We start from the raw sequence: 17343 nt of genomic DNA on the forward strand, positions 1-17343 counted from the left end.
AACAAAAGGTTGTTTATACTCAAACCATACAACATATTTTATATTAGTACTATTTCTATTATAGACCTTGTATGTATATATATAATATATATTGCTAGGTATCCATGCGTCCTGAACGCATGAATAATGAAAATAGGATAGTGAAATGATGACTTAAGAAAGTGGAAATTATGAGATAAAAAGTGATAAGAAATGATGACTTGCTTGGTGACTACGGTCACACAAGAGTTTAACAACGTCTCACTGAGCAGCTATTAAAGCAGGAAGTGTGAATGTGTGAATATATTTCCAACTTTAGCGAAGTGTAAACGTCGTACGTTCGATACCCGCTCACTCCTCTCTTATAACAAACAGGGACGTCCGACTTTTAGCGGAGTCTAAATTATCTTCCGTATTTCAGAGTGCGAAATAAATCGAACTTCTAGGGAGATAAAATACGTTCCGGGTGGTATTTATTACGTAGTTATCGTGATTAGTAACGATTGAAAAGTTCTTCTCTCTTCATTGAACCTGTATTGGCAATTTCTCAACGAGGAAAGACTCGATTTCAGCCTGCACGTGACGTGTGTCTCCTCTGACTGCAGCTGGACTGCTGCGAGCCGCCAGGTTCCTGCTTCAGTGACGTCACGCCACGTCAGACACCACAGAAGTCTCCAATAAAACCAGATAAGGTCGCTGGTCGCTTTTGACCAGAAGTCGCCAAGAGGGTTTATAAAGTCAATGTACCAAACAACGAAGGAGCCTGCGCATGCGCATATCTCAAGTCATAATTTCGACTTTCTAACTCTTTTTTTGTGGCGGAAATGGACTTCCATAAAAATCACCGTAACTAGCAGAAAGAAACCTGTCAGCGGACCTGACAAGCGCCGCTTCAAGCCTTTGCGCATTAACTCTGCGCAGACATGATCCCCTTGAGTATCGCGACGTGCTAGTTTAGCCGCTACAACAACAACTAGCCAGTAACCGCAGATTCCATTTCAACAATAAAGATACAAACTTCTCAGTAGTAAATTAATTCACGTTTCAACTGCTCTATGCTGTGTTTACTCAGGTCGGTGATGTTTTAACGTGTGAAGTGGAATAATGTTGTTAATTACGTTTGCTGCTACGATTCCCGGAGCTCTTTCACCAGAGATGAGCTCTTGGACATCCGTGGAACAACTCCAGCGGAGTTACTTCCAACTTTCCTGCTTTCTTCCGTGGAATTACTGGACATTCTAGTCAAAGGTGCGCTCACCTTTCGTCACGCGGTGAGACCCCGTAGGAGAGGAAAACGGGCCGGCTCGCTGGTGAGACTCCGCAGGCGTGGTTCTTACACTCCGCTGCCGGGCATCTTTCTCTCCAACGTGCGCTCACTGTGCAACAAACTGGACGAAATTCAGCTGCTGATGAGGAGAGACAGAGACTTCTCTACATCCTCCGTCTTGTGCTTCACGGAGACGTGGCTCTGCGGATCGATACCGGACTCCGCGCTCCAGCCGGCGGGCTTCCAGCTGCTCAGAGCGGACCGCGACACGGAGCTCTCCGGCAAGACGAAGGGTGGAGGAATCTGCTTCTACTTCAACAACAGCTGGTGCAACGACGTAACGGTGATCCTACAACACTGTTCTCCTGATCTGGAAACTTTCTTCATCAACTGCAAACCCTTTTATTCCCCCCGTGAGTTCCCTTCATTCATCCTGGTCGGTGTTTACATGCCGCCGGCGGGCAACGTGCAAGAGGCACAGCGGACACTCGCCGACCAGATACGGCGTGTGGAGCGGACCAACCCGGACTCTTTAGTTATTGTCCTCGCGGACTTTAACAAAGGAAATCTCAGCCATGAACTTCCTAAATACAGACAGTTTATTAAATGCCCACCAGAGAGGAGAACACGCTGGATCACTGTTACACCACAGTAAGCAGGGCTTATCACGCCGTCCCTCGTGCTGCACTGGGACACTCTGACCACGTCATGGTCCATCTGATTCCTGCATACAGGCAGAAACTAAAGCTCTGCAAACCTGTGGTGAGGGAATTCAAGAGGTGGACCAGTGAGGCGCTGGAGGATCTTCGGGCGTGCTTTGACTGCACAGACTGGGATGTTTTCAGGACTGCTACTGACAGTCTGGATGAGTTCACAGAGGCTGTAACTTCCTACATCGGCTTCTGTGAGGACAGCTGTGTACCATCATGCACCAGGGTGAGTTACAACAACGACAAACCCTGGTTCACAGCGGAACTCAGAACACTACGCCTGCAGAAGGATCAGGCATTTAGGAGTGGGGACAAAGACTTGTACACAGAGGCAAAATACAAGTTTAGCAAGGCGGTGAGAGATGCTAAACGACTGTACTCTGAGAAACTCCAACAACAGTTCTCAGCAAGTGACTCTGCTTCGGTCTGGAGAGGCCTCAAACACCTCACCAACTACAAGCCAAAAACCCCCCACTCCATGAATGACCTCCGCCTGGCAGATGAGCTCAATGAGTTCTACTGCAGATTTGAAAGACAATGTCCTGATCCCATCCCCCACAGCTCCACCAACCTGCTGCAGTCCCCCTCCCCTCCCTCCCCCAGCCAATCAGGTGCTCACGCCTCTTCATCCATATCACCTTCCCCTCCCCCACCAGCAACGACCCTCTCTATTCTGGAGAGAGACGTTAACCGGCTCTTTAGAAGACTAAATCCCCGTAAGGCAGCCCGTCCGGACTCCGTTTCCCCTCACTCCCTGAAGCACTGTGCTGACCAGCTGTCTCCGGTGTTCACTGACATCTTCAACACCTCCCTGGAGACATGCCACGTACCAGCCTGCTTCAAGGCCTCCACCATCATCCCTGTCCCCAAGAAGCCCAGGATCACAGGACTCAATTACTACAGGCCCGTCGCCCTGACCTCTGTAGTCATGAAGTCTTTTGAACGGCTAGTCCTGTCCCACCTGAAGTCCCTCACCGACCCCCTCCTGGACCCCCTGCAGTTTGCCTACAGAGCCACCAGGTCTGTGGACGATGCTGTCAACATGGGCCTCCACTACATCCTCCAGCATCTGGACTCCGCAGGAACCTACGCCAGGATCCTGTTCAACACCATCATCCCGTCTCTGCTGCAGGACAAACTCTCCCAGCTGCATGTGCCAGACTCCACCTGCAAGCGGATCACGACGAGTCCGCCTACAGGTGGGAGTCTGACCATCTGGTGTCGTGGTGCAGCCAGAACAACCTGGAGCTCAACGCTCTAAAGACAGTGGAGATGGTTGTGGATTTCAGGAGGAACAGAGCCCCACCCTCCCCCATCACCCTGTGTGACTCCCCCGTCACTATTGTGGATTCCTTCCGTTTCTTGGGCTCCATCACCACCCAGGACCTCAAGTGGGAGCTGAACATCAGCTCCATCACCAAGAAGGCTCAGCAGAGGTTGTTCTTCCTGAGGCAGCTGAAGAAATTCAACCTGTCAAAGACGATGATGGTCCACTTCTACACGGCCATCATGGAGTCCATCCTCTGCTCCTCCATCACCGTCTGGTACGCTGCCCCCACAGCCAAGGACAAGGGCAGGCTGCAGCGTGTCATCCGCTCTGCAGAGAGGGTGATCGGCTGCAATCTGCCGTCCCTGCAGGACTTGTTCGCTTCCAGGTCTCTGAAGCGAGCTAAAAAGATCGTAGCCGACCCCTCTCACTCCGGACAAACTGTTTGTGCCCCTTCCATCTGGCAGGAGGCTGAGGTCCATCAGGACGACGACCTCCCGCCACACGAACAGTTTCTTCCCGTCGGCAGTCGGGCTCATCAACAGAGCCCGGTCCCCCACTGCCTGACTATAACACTCCACCGGTCACTCCCCTTCACACTGCACATGCCACTTTAACTGCAATTCATCACTTTGTCACTTGTCACTTTGTCTCTTGTCTGTTACTTGTTTGTTAGTGCACTTTATGCTTAATATTTTTCTTTTTAATATTTACATTTTTTTAACTTTATTCCCTATTCCCTTTATTATTGTTTTATACTAACCCATAGCCTTAGCCTTATTCTACTAACCCATTGCATTAGCATTTCATTCCACTTTATTTTATTACTTGTGCACTGTTGTCTTGTCTGTCTACTGTCGCGCACTAACCGCCAAGACAAATTCCTTGTATGTTTGACATATTTTGGCTAATAAATGTTTCCTAATTCCTGATTTCCTGATTCCTGATAAATACACTCTGAACGGCGGCCGCCATTTTGTTATGCACACACGCCGTCTGCGCATACATGCCGCTTCCCACGTGATCCCGTTTTTTCCTTAAGCAGGAAAAGTAGAAGGCAAAAATGCCACCTAAGAAAAAGATGAAACCTCTCGCTGACCAGAAGACTATTGCATCTGTATGTTCTGCTCCATGTGCCTCTGCACCCTCCCTGACTTTGATCCGCCTCCCGACAGTTCTGCTTAGTATTAAAATATAAACACGCACACTTAAGCCTAGTTCATGCTTCTGCGTTTTCAGTTTTTTGTCTGTTCAAGTTTAGACTTCTGGAGAAAGACAAACTTCCTTTTACCTTTTTAAACTCTGTTAAAATGCTCATCCTATAAATGTAGTGTTTTTCAAGATGAATGTTATCACTCTTCTTCCAGCAGATGGAGCTGTGCTGTTTCTCCTCTTCAGAGTCCAGAAGTCAGTAAAACACAGACCAGTAAGGTGACCTGTAGCTGTCCTGATGGAAACACTGTGGTTACCATGGTAACATGGGGAAGCTTTCTCCTGATGGGATGCTTCACTTCACCATGTGATCAGTTAGTAAAAGGTCGACTACAACCTGCTGATCAATGAGAGAAAAACTGAAGACTAAAGAAAACAAACACAGTCAAACACTAAAAGTGACTAAATGTGTTTAAAGCAGATGAAGAAATGAACATGAAGCTTTGTGGATTTAAAGGACTGAAGCAGCAGGTGAGACAAACAGAGCGTCTCTCAGGTGTGTTTCAGGAACAAAGGCCCAGGTGAGCTCTGTGGTCCCTGCTGGGTCCTAGTGCCCCTCCGTCTGCTACCTTCCCCTCCTCATCAGTAACAGTCCTCACAGACCCCAGATCAGACTGAGCTCCTCCTCTTCTTCATCACAGCGTCATCATTCAGACTAACAGCAGCTTCTCTCTGCCTGCTCACACAGGCGCCATCTTGTTTCCCAGCTTTAAACAATAGCACCTTCACGACCATCAATGATGTCATTCAACCAATCACAGCTGCACTTACTGAGCTTGTAGACATGAACTTCCTCAGTGAGCAGCTCTCTTCTGTCCTCAGCAGGTCCGTGTAGAAAAGGAGCTCCGTGCTTCACTTCAGTTTCCATCAGACGGAGTGAAGTGTTGCAGCTTGTTAGAGCTTGTTGTCCTTCATCAGAGAGGGTGTGTCCTCACGTCCCCATCAAAGTATGCAGTCTGACTGGTTGACTGAGTCTCAGTCTGAGCTGTTCACAGGGTGAAAGGTCCTCGTGAACAGAATCCTCCTCACGGCTCAACAAGAGTCTTTCAGGATCAAAACCAGCATCTGTGGAACGATCCTTTCACCTTCTAAAGAGTTGCTATGACAACAGACTGGATGCTGTTGTTGGACCAGATGGTTCAGAGGACCCAGGCACGCCCCTCTTTGTCACCTGGTCGTCTTCTACATGTAGACTAGTAGGGAACACGTGATGAAGCAGAAACCTTTGTAACAAATGTAGTGAAGAGTTTATATTGAAAAAAAAAACATTGAAAAAAACATCCACTAAGACAACAGAGTCTGAGCTGAGAGTGTTTTATTCTTTACTCCACTTTGATGATCAGGTTGAACCTGTTGGGGCGGAACAACTTCCCCACGTATCAGTCTGAAGCCGCCTGCCAAATCACAAAGGACATGTTGTTACGTGCTGTGTTCTACTTCCTCATCACATGGCACGAACCCTCTGGCTCATATACCTGCTGTGCAAAGGATTGTGGGTAAGATCAGCCATTAAAGAAGCCTGCTTACATACAGTAAGATGTGACTGAATGTAGAAGACAAACTGTAATTCCTCCAGCTTCTGTCATTGATCATCATGAAAACCAGATGCTGAAGACTGTCGATGGACAGTTTATTAGTTGAGTGACAGTCATCAGTTTCATCTGTTTTTACTTCTTACTGTGGGTCAGAAAAACAACGTCTGCAGACCTCTGCATCGAAAATACAAATTGTAATGAAAGTACTGCAAAGCTCTTCAGACGGTCCTCTGACCTGTAGAAGTCTCCTTAGATCTTCTGAAACTAGACGTTGGACCTTTCACAGAGCTGCTGGCAGTGACGTGCGGTGAGGTTGGTGGCTGGAGGCTCTGACTCTTTCAAAGTTACATTCACAAACATATGAATTCACCAAAGTAGCATAAATTCACCATCAACTGGCTGCTTGCACTTGGACTACTGGTTATGTTTCATGTCCCGTATCGTATATTCTTTTATAATACGGGTGAAATCAAGCGCTCTGATTGGTGGAGAGTGAGTCACGAGCTGCACTGAATTGAGCCATAATGTAATGTTACCTGTTTCAAGCAATTAAGGTCACTTTTTAGCCAAAGAGGAACATTCAGGTGGACGTCATGAGCCAAGTGAATGAATGAGACGGTGCGACACCGAGCAGGGAGACCTGCCATGTTTTCACACCACAAATGAATGTGAAATCCCTCACTGACATCAATCCATATTCACTTAATCTTACAATACAACCAATGATCATGTTCTTCATCTGGTTCATCTGTTCAAGCGCTTAGTAAGGCTCATAAGAACCATGTCCATCTTTGAAGTCAGTCGACCTTTAGACCGATCACTCTTCATGGACACACAGCTGGGTCCAGGTCCAGGTCCTGGTCTCTGATGGGTCCTGGTCACACATGTAGAAGCAGAGTCAGTGAGTCAGAGACGTTGGGACATGGAGACGAGTGGAGGACAGTTGGAGATGGTCCTCTCACCTCTGAGCTTTGGTCTGGCTGTCATGTTCCCCACACTGAGGGGCTTCAGAGGGAGGGACTCCGTCCTCTGGGTCCTCAGCCTGATTCATAGCAGAGTCCACACCTTCACACCTTCATTACATCACATGTCAATTAGCTGACGCTAATAAGCCGCTTTACAACTTGCTGTAGATAAGAACCATTATAAGTCCAATGTAAGTGCTCCAGTTAGTGTGTTAGTGGAGGTAGAGTCTGAAGAGGTGTGTCTTTAGTCTGAAGATGTGAAGGCTCTCTGTGGTCCTGATGTCTTCAGAGACCTCCTTCCACCATTTAGGAGCAGGAAAGCAAAGAGTGGTGATCTAGTCGAGTGTTTTGGTCTCAGTGAGGAGGAACAAGCAGTTTATCACATGCAGAGCGGAGAGTGCGGGTCGGGATGTCGGGTTGGACCAGGTCCTGAATGTAAGCTGGACCCCATCCATTCACAGCACGGTACGTGAGCACCATGTTTAGAGGACTTAGTGTTAGGGATTTAAGCCAGAAGTGCACCCCTAGTCAGGGAATTATAGTACGTGTAATAATGTTTAGTGTTAGAATTATAGTTTGTGTGTTATTAGATATTAGTTATTACATTAACATGTTAGATGAAGTGAATGCAATTTCAATCAAACACAATTCATAGTCATTTAAATCATATAAACACTGTACACATTAACATTCTGTCACAATGTGATGTTAAAACCTGGGGACGGATGCCAATTGCCGTTCTTTATGGATTTCTTCCAATTTTTCCCCAAAGAGGGTTTTCTGGGAGTTTTTTCTCCTGTCAGGTAATAAATGAACAACTACATGTAAGGCAGCCGACTGAGGCAAATGTCTTGAAAATTGTACCACATGAACTGTCTTAGATCTTAGGATGAAGTGTGATGAACGGTGATCATTAATGATGGGTTGTTGTAATGAAAGTGTACTAGTTATAAGATGAAGACTTAAACGATGTATGCTTTGTTAAATTCACTCATTGGGGCATAAAGCCGAATGTATCTACATTGAGTGCATTGGAGTGTGAGGGACAGCTAGGACAGAGAGGTTTCAGGTTACAGCTGCAGCTTCACACCTCGACGTGGAAGGGACAATGGAGGAGGTGACCCTGTGGAGAAGAGGCCAATGACATTCAAATGCACCAAGGAAGACACACCTCAAGAGGTTTCAAAGGGCCATGGCGGGGGAAAAGACTGTTAGAATTTCTCCTGCAGCCGCGTTGATAAGTCCCTTCAGACTTGCTCAGAGGATTCTCTATTTCGCGAAATATTCCACTGTTCGCTTAGTATTTCACTTTGTAATTGTAATCCCTATTACGTTGTTCAGTTATTAAATAACTTTTGATTTTTGAATTTAAACGAATTGACTCATTCGTGTCCTCGTTTCCGGCCGGGACGAGAACAAAGGATTGAGTCCTCCCTCGAGAGCCTTCCGAAACCTTAACACTCCTCATCAATGAAACGCGATGGCACAACTGTAGAAAACCAACTAACCAACGTTCCACATCTGACATCTTCAGATATTTGTGAGTACGATGTCATGCTCCTCTCGTCAAGGTATGCAGAACTCACAGACTGCATATGAGACGTGGACAGAGAACTGTCAATCCCAATCAGCTGTTTTTGTGTCACAGAAAAAGTATGAAGCAAATGCAGTCTAAAAAAAGGCCCAAATCTGTAATGGAGCCATGTTGGGTGTTCATCTACACAGGTTTCCTTCATGCTAATGTGCATGCATTCCCATCCAGTGGTCACTGCACTCTTCATTACACATCTGTGCTGTTTCACTCCCCCCACAAGAGGGCACCGAGCTACAGGCATACTTTCCAGGGACCACATGGAGGCGTCTACTCGCACTGCTCTGCTGTGATTGTGTGTGTCCAGGTGTAATCTTGTTTACCAGAGGGAGGGGGGGAGGCCCTGTGTGTACTGTGTGTACAGCTGTAAACCCACACACACTCATCTGCCTCTGGCTCTAAATTAACAGCCACTCACCACCTTAATGGTATTGCTAAGTAAATCAAATGGGCTCACATGGTGCCTGGGCTGAATGAATCATCTCATTATGAAGGGAGTTGTGCGCTGCTGGAAGACTAATGGGTGAACAGGGGGCCCCTTACTCACTCGTAGGTAACGATTTTTAATATCCCTTTTAACAAGAAGACCCCTTAGGATTCAAATGTGGACAAAGTAAGTCCTCTCTGGGAACCGTCACCTTATCGTGGTGGAGAGGTTTGTGTGTTCCTATGAACCTGAGGGCTGTGTTGTCGGGAGCCTTGTGCTCCTAGTAGGGTTACCTTGGCAAAGTGGTCTCAGGCGAGGGGCCAGACTAAGAATGGTTCAAGACCCCATGAAAAAACGGAAGAGGGAAGGAGTTACCCGGCTCGGAGGAAGCCCGGGGTCCCCATTTGGGGTCGGGGCCGAGAGTCTCGGAGCGGGGACTGGCCGAGTCGGGGTTGGGGCCGAGAGTCTCGGAGCGGGGACTGGCCGAGTCGGGGAACGGGAGAGCGCTGCGGCGGCCCAGCGGGAACGGGAGAGCGCTGCGGCGGCCCAGCGGGAACGGGAGAGCGCTTCTTCCGCTTGCTCCTCCTTGGGTTAAGGAGGTCCCGGAGCTCGAGGCTGATAGCTCCTGGGACCAAAAACAAAATTTGTTTTCCGCTGCCAGAAGGGACTTCTTACGTCCAGCGGGTCTGCTGAGTCCCATGGTCGCGTCATTCTGTCAGGGGTGCGGGTGGAAGGCAGGACTCAAATGCAGACTTGCAGGAAACAAAAGGCTTTAATAGTTACAAGATCCAAAATCCAAAAGGCCAAGGGGCAAAAACACACAGGCATGAAACTACGGGGATCCAAGACAAAAGACAAGAACATGCGTGGCGAAAGACAATGACGCGACAAGTGACACAAGAGACACAAGAGACACACGGCTTAAATACACAAGGGAGGTGCAGGTGATTGGACACAGGTGGAAACTGTTAAGACGATCACAGGGGATGACGGGACAAGGCAGGAAGTGAAGTTACCCGGGGACACAAGTGGCAGAAAACTACAAAATATAACATGAAGTGAACCACACCGTGACACCTGTGGAGGAAACCGATGGGGTCGGGTGCGCTGCTACAAGGGTGGCAGTGACAGTGGGGTCTAGACAGAACAGACCTGGGCGGCAGATGCTGGCTCTGGGGACGTGGAACGTAACCTCTCTGTGGGGGAAGGAGCCGGAGCTTGTGCGGGAGGTGGAGCGTTATCAGTTGGATCTGGTGGGGCTTACCTCTACGCACAGCCTCGGCTCTGGAACCACACTCCTGGATAGGGGGTGAACTCTATTCTACTCCGGAGTGGCCCATGGTGTGAGGCGCCAGGCGGGTGTGGGCCTCAAGGTCTTAGGTGCAGCAAGGGGCGGTAACCCTCGAACCCCGTGGTCGACACCGGTGGTCAGGGAAGCCGTCCGACTGAAGGAGGCCTTCCGGGTTATGATATCCGGTGGGACTCCAGAGGCAGTTGCAGTGTACCGACAGGCTCGAAGGGCAGCAGCCTCTGCCGTGATGGAGGCAAAGCAGCGAGTATGGGAGGAGTTCGGGGTAACTATGGAGAAGGACTTTCGGTCGGCACCAAAGTGCTTTTGGAAGACCATCCGGCACCTCAGGAGGGGGAAACGGGGAACCATCCAAGCTGTGTACAGTAAGGATGGGACCCTGTTGACCGCGACCAGGGCTGTAGTGGAGGGTAAACGCACGTAAACGCCGTTTACGCACCTCTAGAATTTGGAACTAGTGTTTACGCACCTATACGTGGCGTTTACGCACCTCAAAGCTCCCTGCGCCTTGTATTCTTCCGTTGGAATAATCCGAAATAAACTTGGTGTAATTTTAAAACAGCTAAGACTACGTTTCCTATTATTGAACATATAAATGCCGTAGTCTGAATCCTTTTTATCTGCGCTGTATTATGGTCTGTGAGCATCCAATCAGTGCCTTGCGGCTGCAGCAGCGACACCAATCAGGATCCAGGAGGCACATACACGTTGTGGATCAGCCCAGCGGTCCCCAAGCTTTTTTACCTCACGGACCGGTTTCATGTCAGACAATATTTCGCGGACCGGTCGAGAAGGTCCAACGGTGGGGGAGGGTAGGTAGTCGTTGCGGGCGGAACGACCGACGGGGGGGCTAGTAGTCGCGCGCTCTGTGTTTGCTGGTCGTGCACGGTAAAAGAAAAACGCCTGGTGACGCGTAGATTAGAAAACAAGTCAGTTCTCAATGTGAAAAAAAACATGCTGTATAGGCTATTTATGATGACATAGGTAGTACATGAGTGTTCCTTTAACTTATGTTGTCAGTGTAATTGACAGGCTGCTTAACTGGTTAACTCTTAAATTCAACATATTTGTTCAGGCAGTGAGAGGACAGGCAATGATGCAGAGAGCACAGGGAGAGGAGAAACACCAGGTCCAATAGAGAGAGGAGAAGCACAGAGGAGCCATGAACCCCAGAACACGCGTTCTGGGGTTCATGGCTCCTCTGTGCAGGCAGGACCTGGCGTGGAGGACAAGGAGGCCCTCTGGGCACTACTGTAAAAAGGAGACTCCATATGTAGATAGTTCTTAATCTGCAATTGTGTTATGTTGTATTGACATACTTTTCTTTACTGTTTTCTTAAATTTAATAAACTACAAACTACACATTTATTCATTGTCATTGATTGTATATGACTTTTACTGATAACATAATGCAATATAGCCAGAACAGCCTTACAGAGTCGCGACGCTTTGTGTTGCCTTGCTTCGCATCGCGTCGAGGTCTGTATGATCACAAAATTCAGTTTACCCACCTCAAATTTAACCATTACAGCACTGACCGCGACTGAGGAGGTTATCTGGCGGTGGAAGGAACACTTTGAGGAACTCCTGAACCCAACTACTACGCCCTCGGTGGTAGAGACGGAGCTGGAGGCGGAGGAGGGATCATCGTCAATTGGCCTGGTGGAGGTCACTGAGGTAGTCAAACAACTCCGCAGTGGCAAAGCCCCGGGGATTGAGAGACCAGAGAGTGTGTGCCAATTACAGGGGTATCACACTACTCAGCCTCCCGGGTAAAGTCTACTCTAAGGTGCTGGAAAGGAGGGTTCGGCCGATAGTCGAACCAAGGATTGAAGAGGAACAATGCGGTTTTCGTCCTGGTCGTGGAACGGACCAGCTCTTCACTCTTTCCAGGATCATAGAGGGGACTTGGGAGTATGCTCATCCAGTCTACATGTGTTTTGTGGACTTGGAGAAGGCGTATGACCGGGTCCCCCGAGAGATACTGTGGGAGGTGCTGCCGGAGTACAGGGTGAGGGGGCCCTTGCTTGGGGCCATCCAATCCTTGTACGCCCAAAGGGAGAGCTGTGTTCGGCTGCTCGGCAGTAAGTCGAAGGCGTTTCCGGTGGGGGTTGGCCTTCGCCAGGGCTGCACCTTGTCACCAATCTTGTTTGTGGTTTTCATGGACAGTATATCGAGGCGTAGTCTGGGGGAGGAGGGTCTACAGTTCGGGGGGCTGCGGATCTCATCGCTGCTTTTTACAGATGATGTGGTCCTGGTGGCATCTTTCGTCTGTGACCTCCCAACTCTCACTGGAGCATTTCGCAGTCGAGTGTGAAGCGGTCGGGATGAGGATTAGCACCTCTAAATCTGAGGCCATGGTTCTCAGCAGGAAACCGATGGATTGCCTACTCCAGGTAGGGAATGTGTCCTTACCCCAAGTGAAGAAGTTCAAGTACCTCGGGGTCTTGTTCACGAGTGAGGGGAAGAATCGGAGCAGCAGGGGCAGTATTGCACTCGCTTTACCGCACCGTTGTGACGAAAAGAGAGCTGAGTCGGAAAGCAAAGCTCTCGATCTACCGGTCAATCTTCGTTCCTACCCTCACGTCTGGTCATGAAGGATGGGTCATGACCGAAAGAACTAGGTCACGGGTACAAGCGGCCGAAATGGGTTTCCTCAGGAGAGTGGCTGGCATCTCCCTTAGTGATAGGGGGAGAAGCTCAGCCATTCGCGAGGAGCTCGGAGTAGAGCCGCTGCTCCTTTGCGTCGAAAGGAGCCAGTTGAGGTGGTTTGGGCATCTGGTGAGGATGCCCCCTCGGCGCCTCCCTAGGGAGGTGTTCCAGGCACGGCCAGCTGGGAAGAGGCCCCGGGGGAAGACCCAGGACTAGGTGGAGAGATTATATCTCTGCACTGGCCTGGGAACGCCTTGGGATCCCCCAGTCAGAGCTGGTAGATGTGGCCCGGGAAAGGGAAGTTTAGGGTCCCCTGCTGGAGCTGACCCTGGATAAGCGGTTGAAAATGGATGGATGGATAGTACAAAAGTCAATAGTACAGCATCTTTAAAAAGGATCATAGTATTTCATGTCAAAAGAAATAATACAGCGTGTTGAAGGCATGTTTATTTTATGGCATGTTTAAAAATGTACAGTTGTTTCCAATAAAAGTAATTTATTAACATTAGAGCCAAACAATTCTATTTCTGTTAAAGTAACACATGGAGTAAATGTTGTAAATGACATTATAGTGAATAAAAGTAACGGATATTCAATATTTCCTTGAGAGGTTTGCTGAACCATTAAAAAGCTTCTTGTTCAAAACAAACCTGATTATGTGAAATTCACCTTGTTTTTATTATTGCTGAAGAAGCGCACACACACATAAGGACACATTTGTCTTGTATGGGGGGACAGATGAAAGACAGTCTTATAAAATGTCTTCTTGAACACATAAAGATTAAGATTAAAGCCTAATTAGGAGCCAACATCTAAATGATCATCTATTGATTGAAGGAGCACAGCAGCATTAAGCTGAGTTCTTTCACACTTCCATCTGAGTCCCAGAGAGCTGTGGACCCCCCAGAGTCCAGACCAGCTCAGGTACCCCTCACCTGCTCCACCTGCATCTACACCCACATGAACCACCATCAGCTGTACAGACTGAACTATGTGGTGAGCAGAGAGGAAGGTTCTCCACCAGGAGGAGACTCTCCCTCCTGAAGAGGACACAGAGACAATGAGGAACCAGAACCGGACCAGAACCCAGGATAAAGAGGTTCAGTGATTGTGGTGCTGAAGGTGTGTAGGTGGATCAGTGTGTCAGAGTAGACTCTGTAGAAGGACAGAGAGCCAGCAGGACAGTCCACATACACTGCTACTCTACCAGAGGAGGAGGAGGAGGAGGTGATGCGTGTTCTTGTCTCATTGTGATAGACAGAGTAACCTCCATCAGAGGAGCTCAGACTCCAGGACTGATCATTGTATCCAAACAAACAGTCATCACTGTTTCCTTTCCTCCTGATTCCTCTGTAACTCACTGATACATTAACTCTTCCGCTCCACTTGACCTCCCAGTAACAGCGACCAGTCAGACCAGTTCTACACAGCAGCTGAGGACAGCAGTCAAATCTGTCTGGATGATCAGGATATGACTGATACTCCTCCTTCACACGTGTCACCTTCCTGTTGTTGTCACTCAGTTTCAGTTGTCTGTTTACTGTGTTTGTGTCGATTGTGAGTTCACAGGAATCTGATGAGAGAACAAGACACAATACAGCTGCAGTTATTAATCATGTGTTCATCTACTGACACTTTGATGATGACATCACAGAGGTGAATGAGTGATGTCACAGTGTGAAGATGGTGGAATCTTCATGAATCAAAGCACACTTACACTTCCTCAGACCTGGTCTCAACCATCGGACTCCATCAGGCTCCACCCTGAAAGGAGGAGGGGGGGTCAGAGCAGCATGGAGACATGGACATTACATCACTCTCACACACACAGCTTTGTCCTTCATGTCCACATGGACCACCTCTTCTTCTTCTACCACTACTTACAGACGACCACAGACTGTTAGTCAGGCGTCACACAGCGACGAGGTGCTGGAATATATTCATGAAGAAGATGAATGGATAACAAATAAGAAATGGACCTGTCTTTTGAACACATGAAGGACGGCAGCGGATGATTTTCCTGAGACCATCTACCTAAAACTACCACATGCGGCAAACTTCCACTTCATGTCACAAATATATGCAAACTAGCAACCCAAGTTGAAGGGGCCAGGAGGGGACGCCACTTCCCCCGCCCTGAGGGCAGAACAGACGTGTAGCAGAAAAGAGCTGCTGCTCAAACTACCAGAGAGGTCAAAAGTCTTCACATTCATTACTCAAGTACAAGTATAGATACTCGGCTTTAAAAAGAGTATCGACTCAAGCTTTTTACTTCAGTAAAAGTACAAAACTACTTAAAGTGTAAAAGTAATGTAAGGGAAAAAAATGTCCATTAAGGACAAACTCTTAATGTGTGACCTCGCTCACAGAACATGTCAGTCCGTTACAATATGATCGAAGCTGCCTTCAGATCACAAGTGTTTGTCCCCTTCCTGATTCCTTATTTTTTTGCATGTTTGTCACACATACATGTTTCAGATCAAACAAATTTAAATATTAGAAAAAGATAAAACAAGTAAACACAAAATGCAGTTTTTAAATAAAGGTTTTCATCATTAAGGGGAGAAAACAATCCTAAACCTGCATGGCCCTGTGTGAAAAGGTTTTTTGCCGTGTGTGTTTTTGAACGACGACGAGCCGGAAGTAACGAGGCTATTTTTAAAATGTAAGGAGTAGAAAGGACAGATATTTGCGTGAAAATGTAAGGAGTAGAAGTTAAAAGTCCTCTGAAAAATAAATACTACAGTAAAGTATAGATACCCAACAATTCTACTTAAGTAAAGTCTGGAAACTACTCACGTGGTGATGAATAAGAACACACGAGTATACTGATATCCAGTGAGTTTATGTTCTGTTACTTCTATTGTTTTGCTATGAACCTTCAACACACACACACACGCACACACACACACACACACCATCGTATGTTCTGTTCATTTCTACGATATAGTTGATACTAATTCCAGGTCCACCATCAGCTGTGGGTTCTTCACTGAACGTCTGTGGACGACTGTCACCTGTAGCTTCAACAAGTCCACTCTTACCATCCAGGGAACCGTCTCTCACTGCAAAGCACCAAAAGCAGGTGAAGCTGAACTCCTTTAAAACACCAAACATTGGAGTGTGAAGGGCAGGGACGGTAAGCGTGTTGCGTCACTTCCTGTTGCCAGCGTGTTTGATGTCATCGAACTTTTCACAGCTCTAGCTATACTGAGTTGACTGTAGCGTGATATTTTTTGAGTCTTATCTTAAACTGCTGGCTAAGGATAAACGTAAATACAGTAAGATTGTAATACATGTCGGCGGTAATGACTCCCGATTACGTTGCTCGGAGGTCACTAAAGTTAATGTGGAATCGGTGTGTACATACGCTAAAACAATGTCGGACACCGTAGTTTTCTCTGGCCCCCTCCCAAACTTGACAAGTGACGACATGTATAGCCGCATGTCGTCATTCCGCCGCTGGTTGTCGAGGTGGTGCCCAGTAAATAATGTGGGCTTCGTTGATCACTGGAAGACGTTTTGGGGAGAGCCTGGTCTGATTAGGAGGGACGGCATCCATCCCACTTTGGACGGAGCTGAACTTCTTTCTAAGAACCTGACCCAGTTTCTTAGTGGACTTAATCCATGACCCAGAGTTCAGACCAGGGAGCAGAGTCGCAGTCTTACACACTTCTCTGCGCTTCAATCTGAGCAGTCACTCAGCATAATGAACCCTATAGAGACCTTGTCTGCCCCACGGACACACTTATCTAAGTTAAAGGTAAACAACCGAGGAGTTGTAGTAAATAACTTAATTAAAGTTGAAACTAATAATGCAATAGTGCAACAAAATAGGAGAATTAAAGGGGGTCTTTTGAATATCAGATCTCTGTCATCTAAAGCTGTTTTGGTAAATGAACTAATATCAGATCACCATGTTGATGTATTTTGTCTTACTGAAACGTGGTTGTTGAATGGGGAATATTTCTGTTTAAATGAAGCGACTCCTCCGAGTCATGTTAATACTCATATTCCCCGAGGCACAGGCCGAGGGGGGGAGTGGCAGCTATTTATGACTCCTGCCTTTTAATAAACTTTAAACCTAAGGTGGATTATAACTCATTTGAAAGCCTGGTTTTCAGTCTTTCGCAACCAACCTGGAAAATAATCCAGCCGGTTCTCTTTGTAATAGTGTACAGGGCCCCAGGTCCTTATTCAGAATTTCTTTCTGAATTTTCACAGTTCTTAACGAGTTTGGTCCTTAAAACGGACAAGGTAATTATTGTGGGTGACTTTAACATTCATGTGGATGTCGACAACGACAGCCTTGGTACTGCATTTCTTTCATTGTTAGATTCAATTGGTTTCTGTCAGTGTGTAAATAAACCAACTCACTGTTTTAACCACACTCTCGACTTGGTTCTTGTGTATGGGATTGGGATTGAAC

General features: G+C 47.5%; 1 protein-coding gene across 49 annotated transcripts in view; it reads right to left on the reverse strand.

The window, feature by feature from the left end:
* LOC120812009 (uncharacterized) overlaps positions 1–17343 on the reverse strand; it is a 519303-nt gene that overhangs the window by 21608 nt on the left and 480352 nt on the right. For 2 of the 49 annotated variants that reach the window (XM_078096903.1, XM_078096925.1), the window contains exons 19-20: positions 14632–14678; positions 13347–14487 (exon numbers count right to left, since the gene is read on the reverse strand). The exons of the other annotated variants lie outside the window; for them this stretch is intronic. In XM_078096903.1, coding sequence (XP_077953029.1) covers positions 13904–14487; positions 14632–14678 — 631 coding nt within the window. In that variant the 3' untranslated portion in view covers positions 13347–13903. Of the gene's footprint in view, positions 1–13346; positions 14488–14631; positions 14679–17343 lie in introns of those variants that run through there. 49 annotated transcript variants of the gene reach the window in all.

Source organism: Gasterosteus aculeatus, chromosome 21 (genome assembly GCF_964276395.1).
Source record: "Gasterosteus aculeatus chromosome 21, fGasAcu3.hap1.1, whole genome shotgun sequence".
Lineage (NCBI taxonomy): Eukaryota > Metazoa > Chordata > Actinopteri > Perciformes > Gasterosteidae > Gasterosteus > Gasterosteus aculeatus.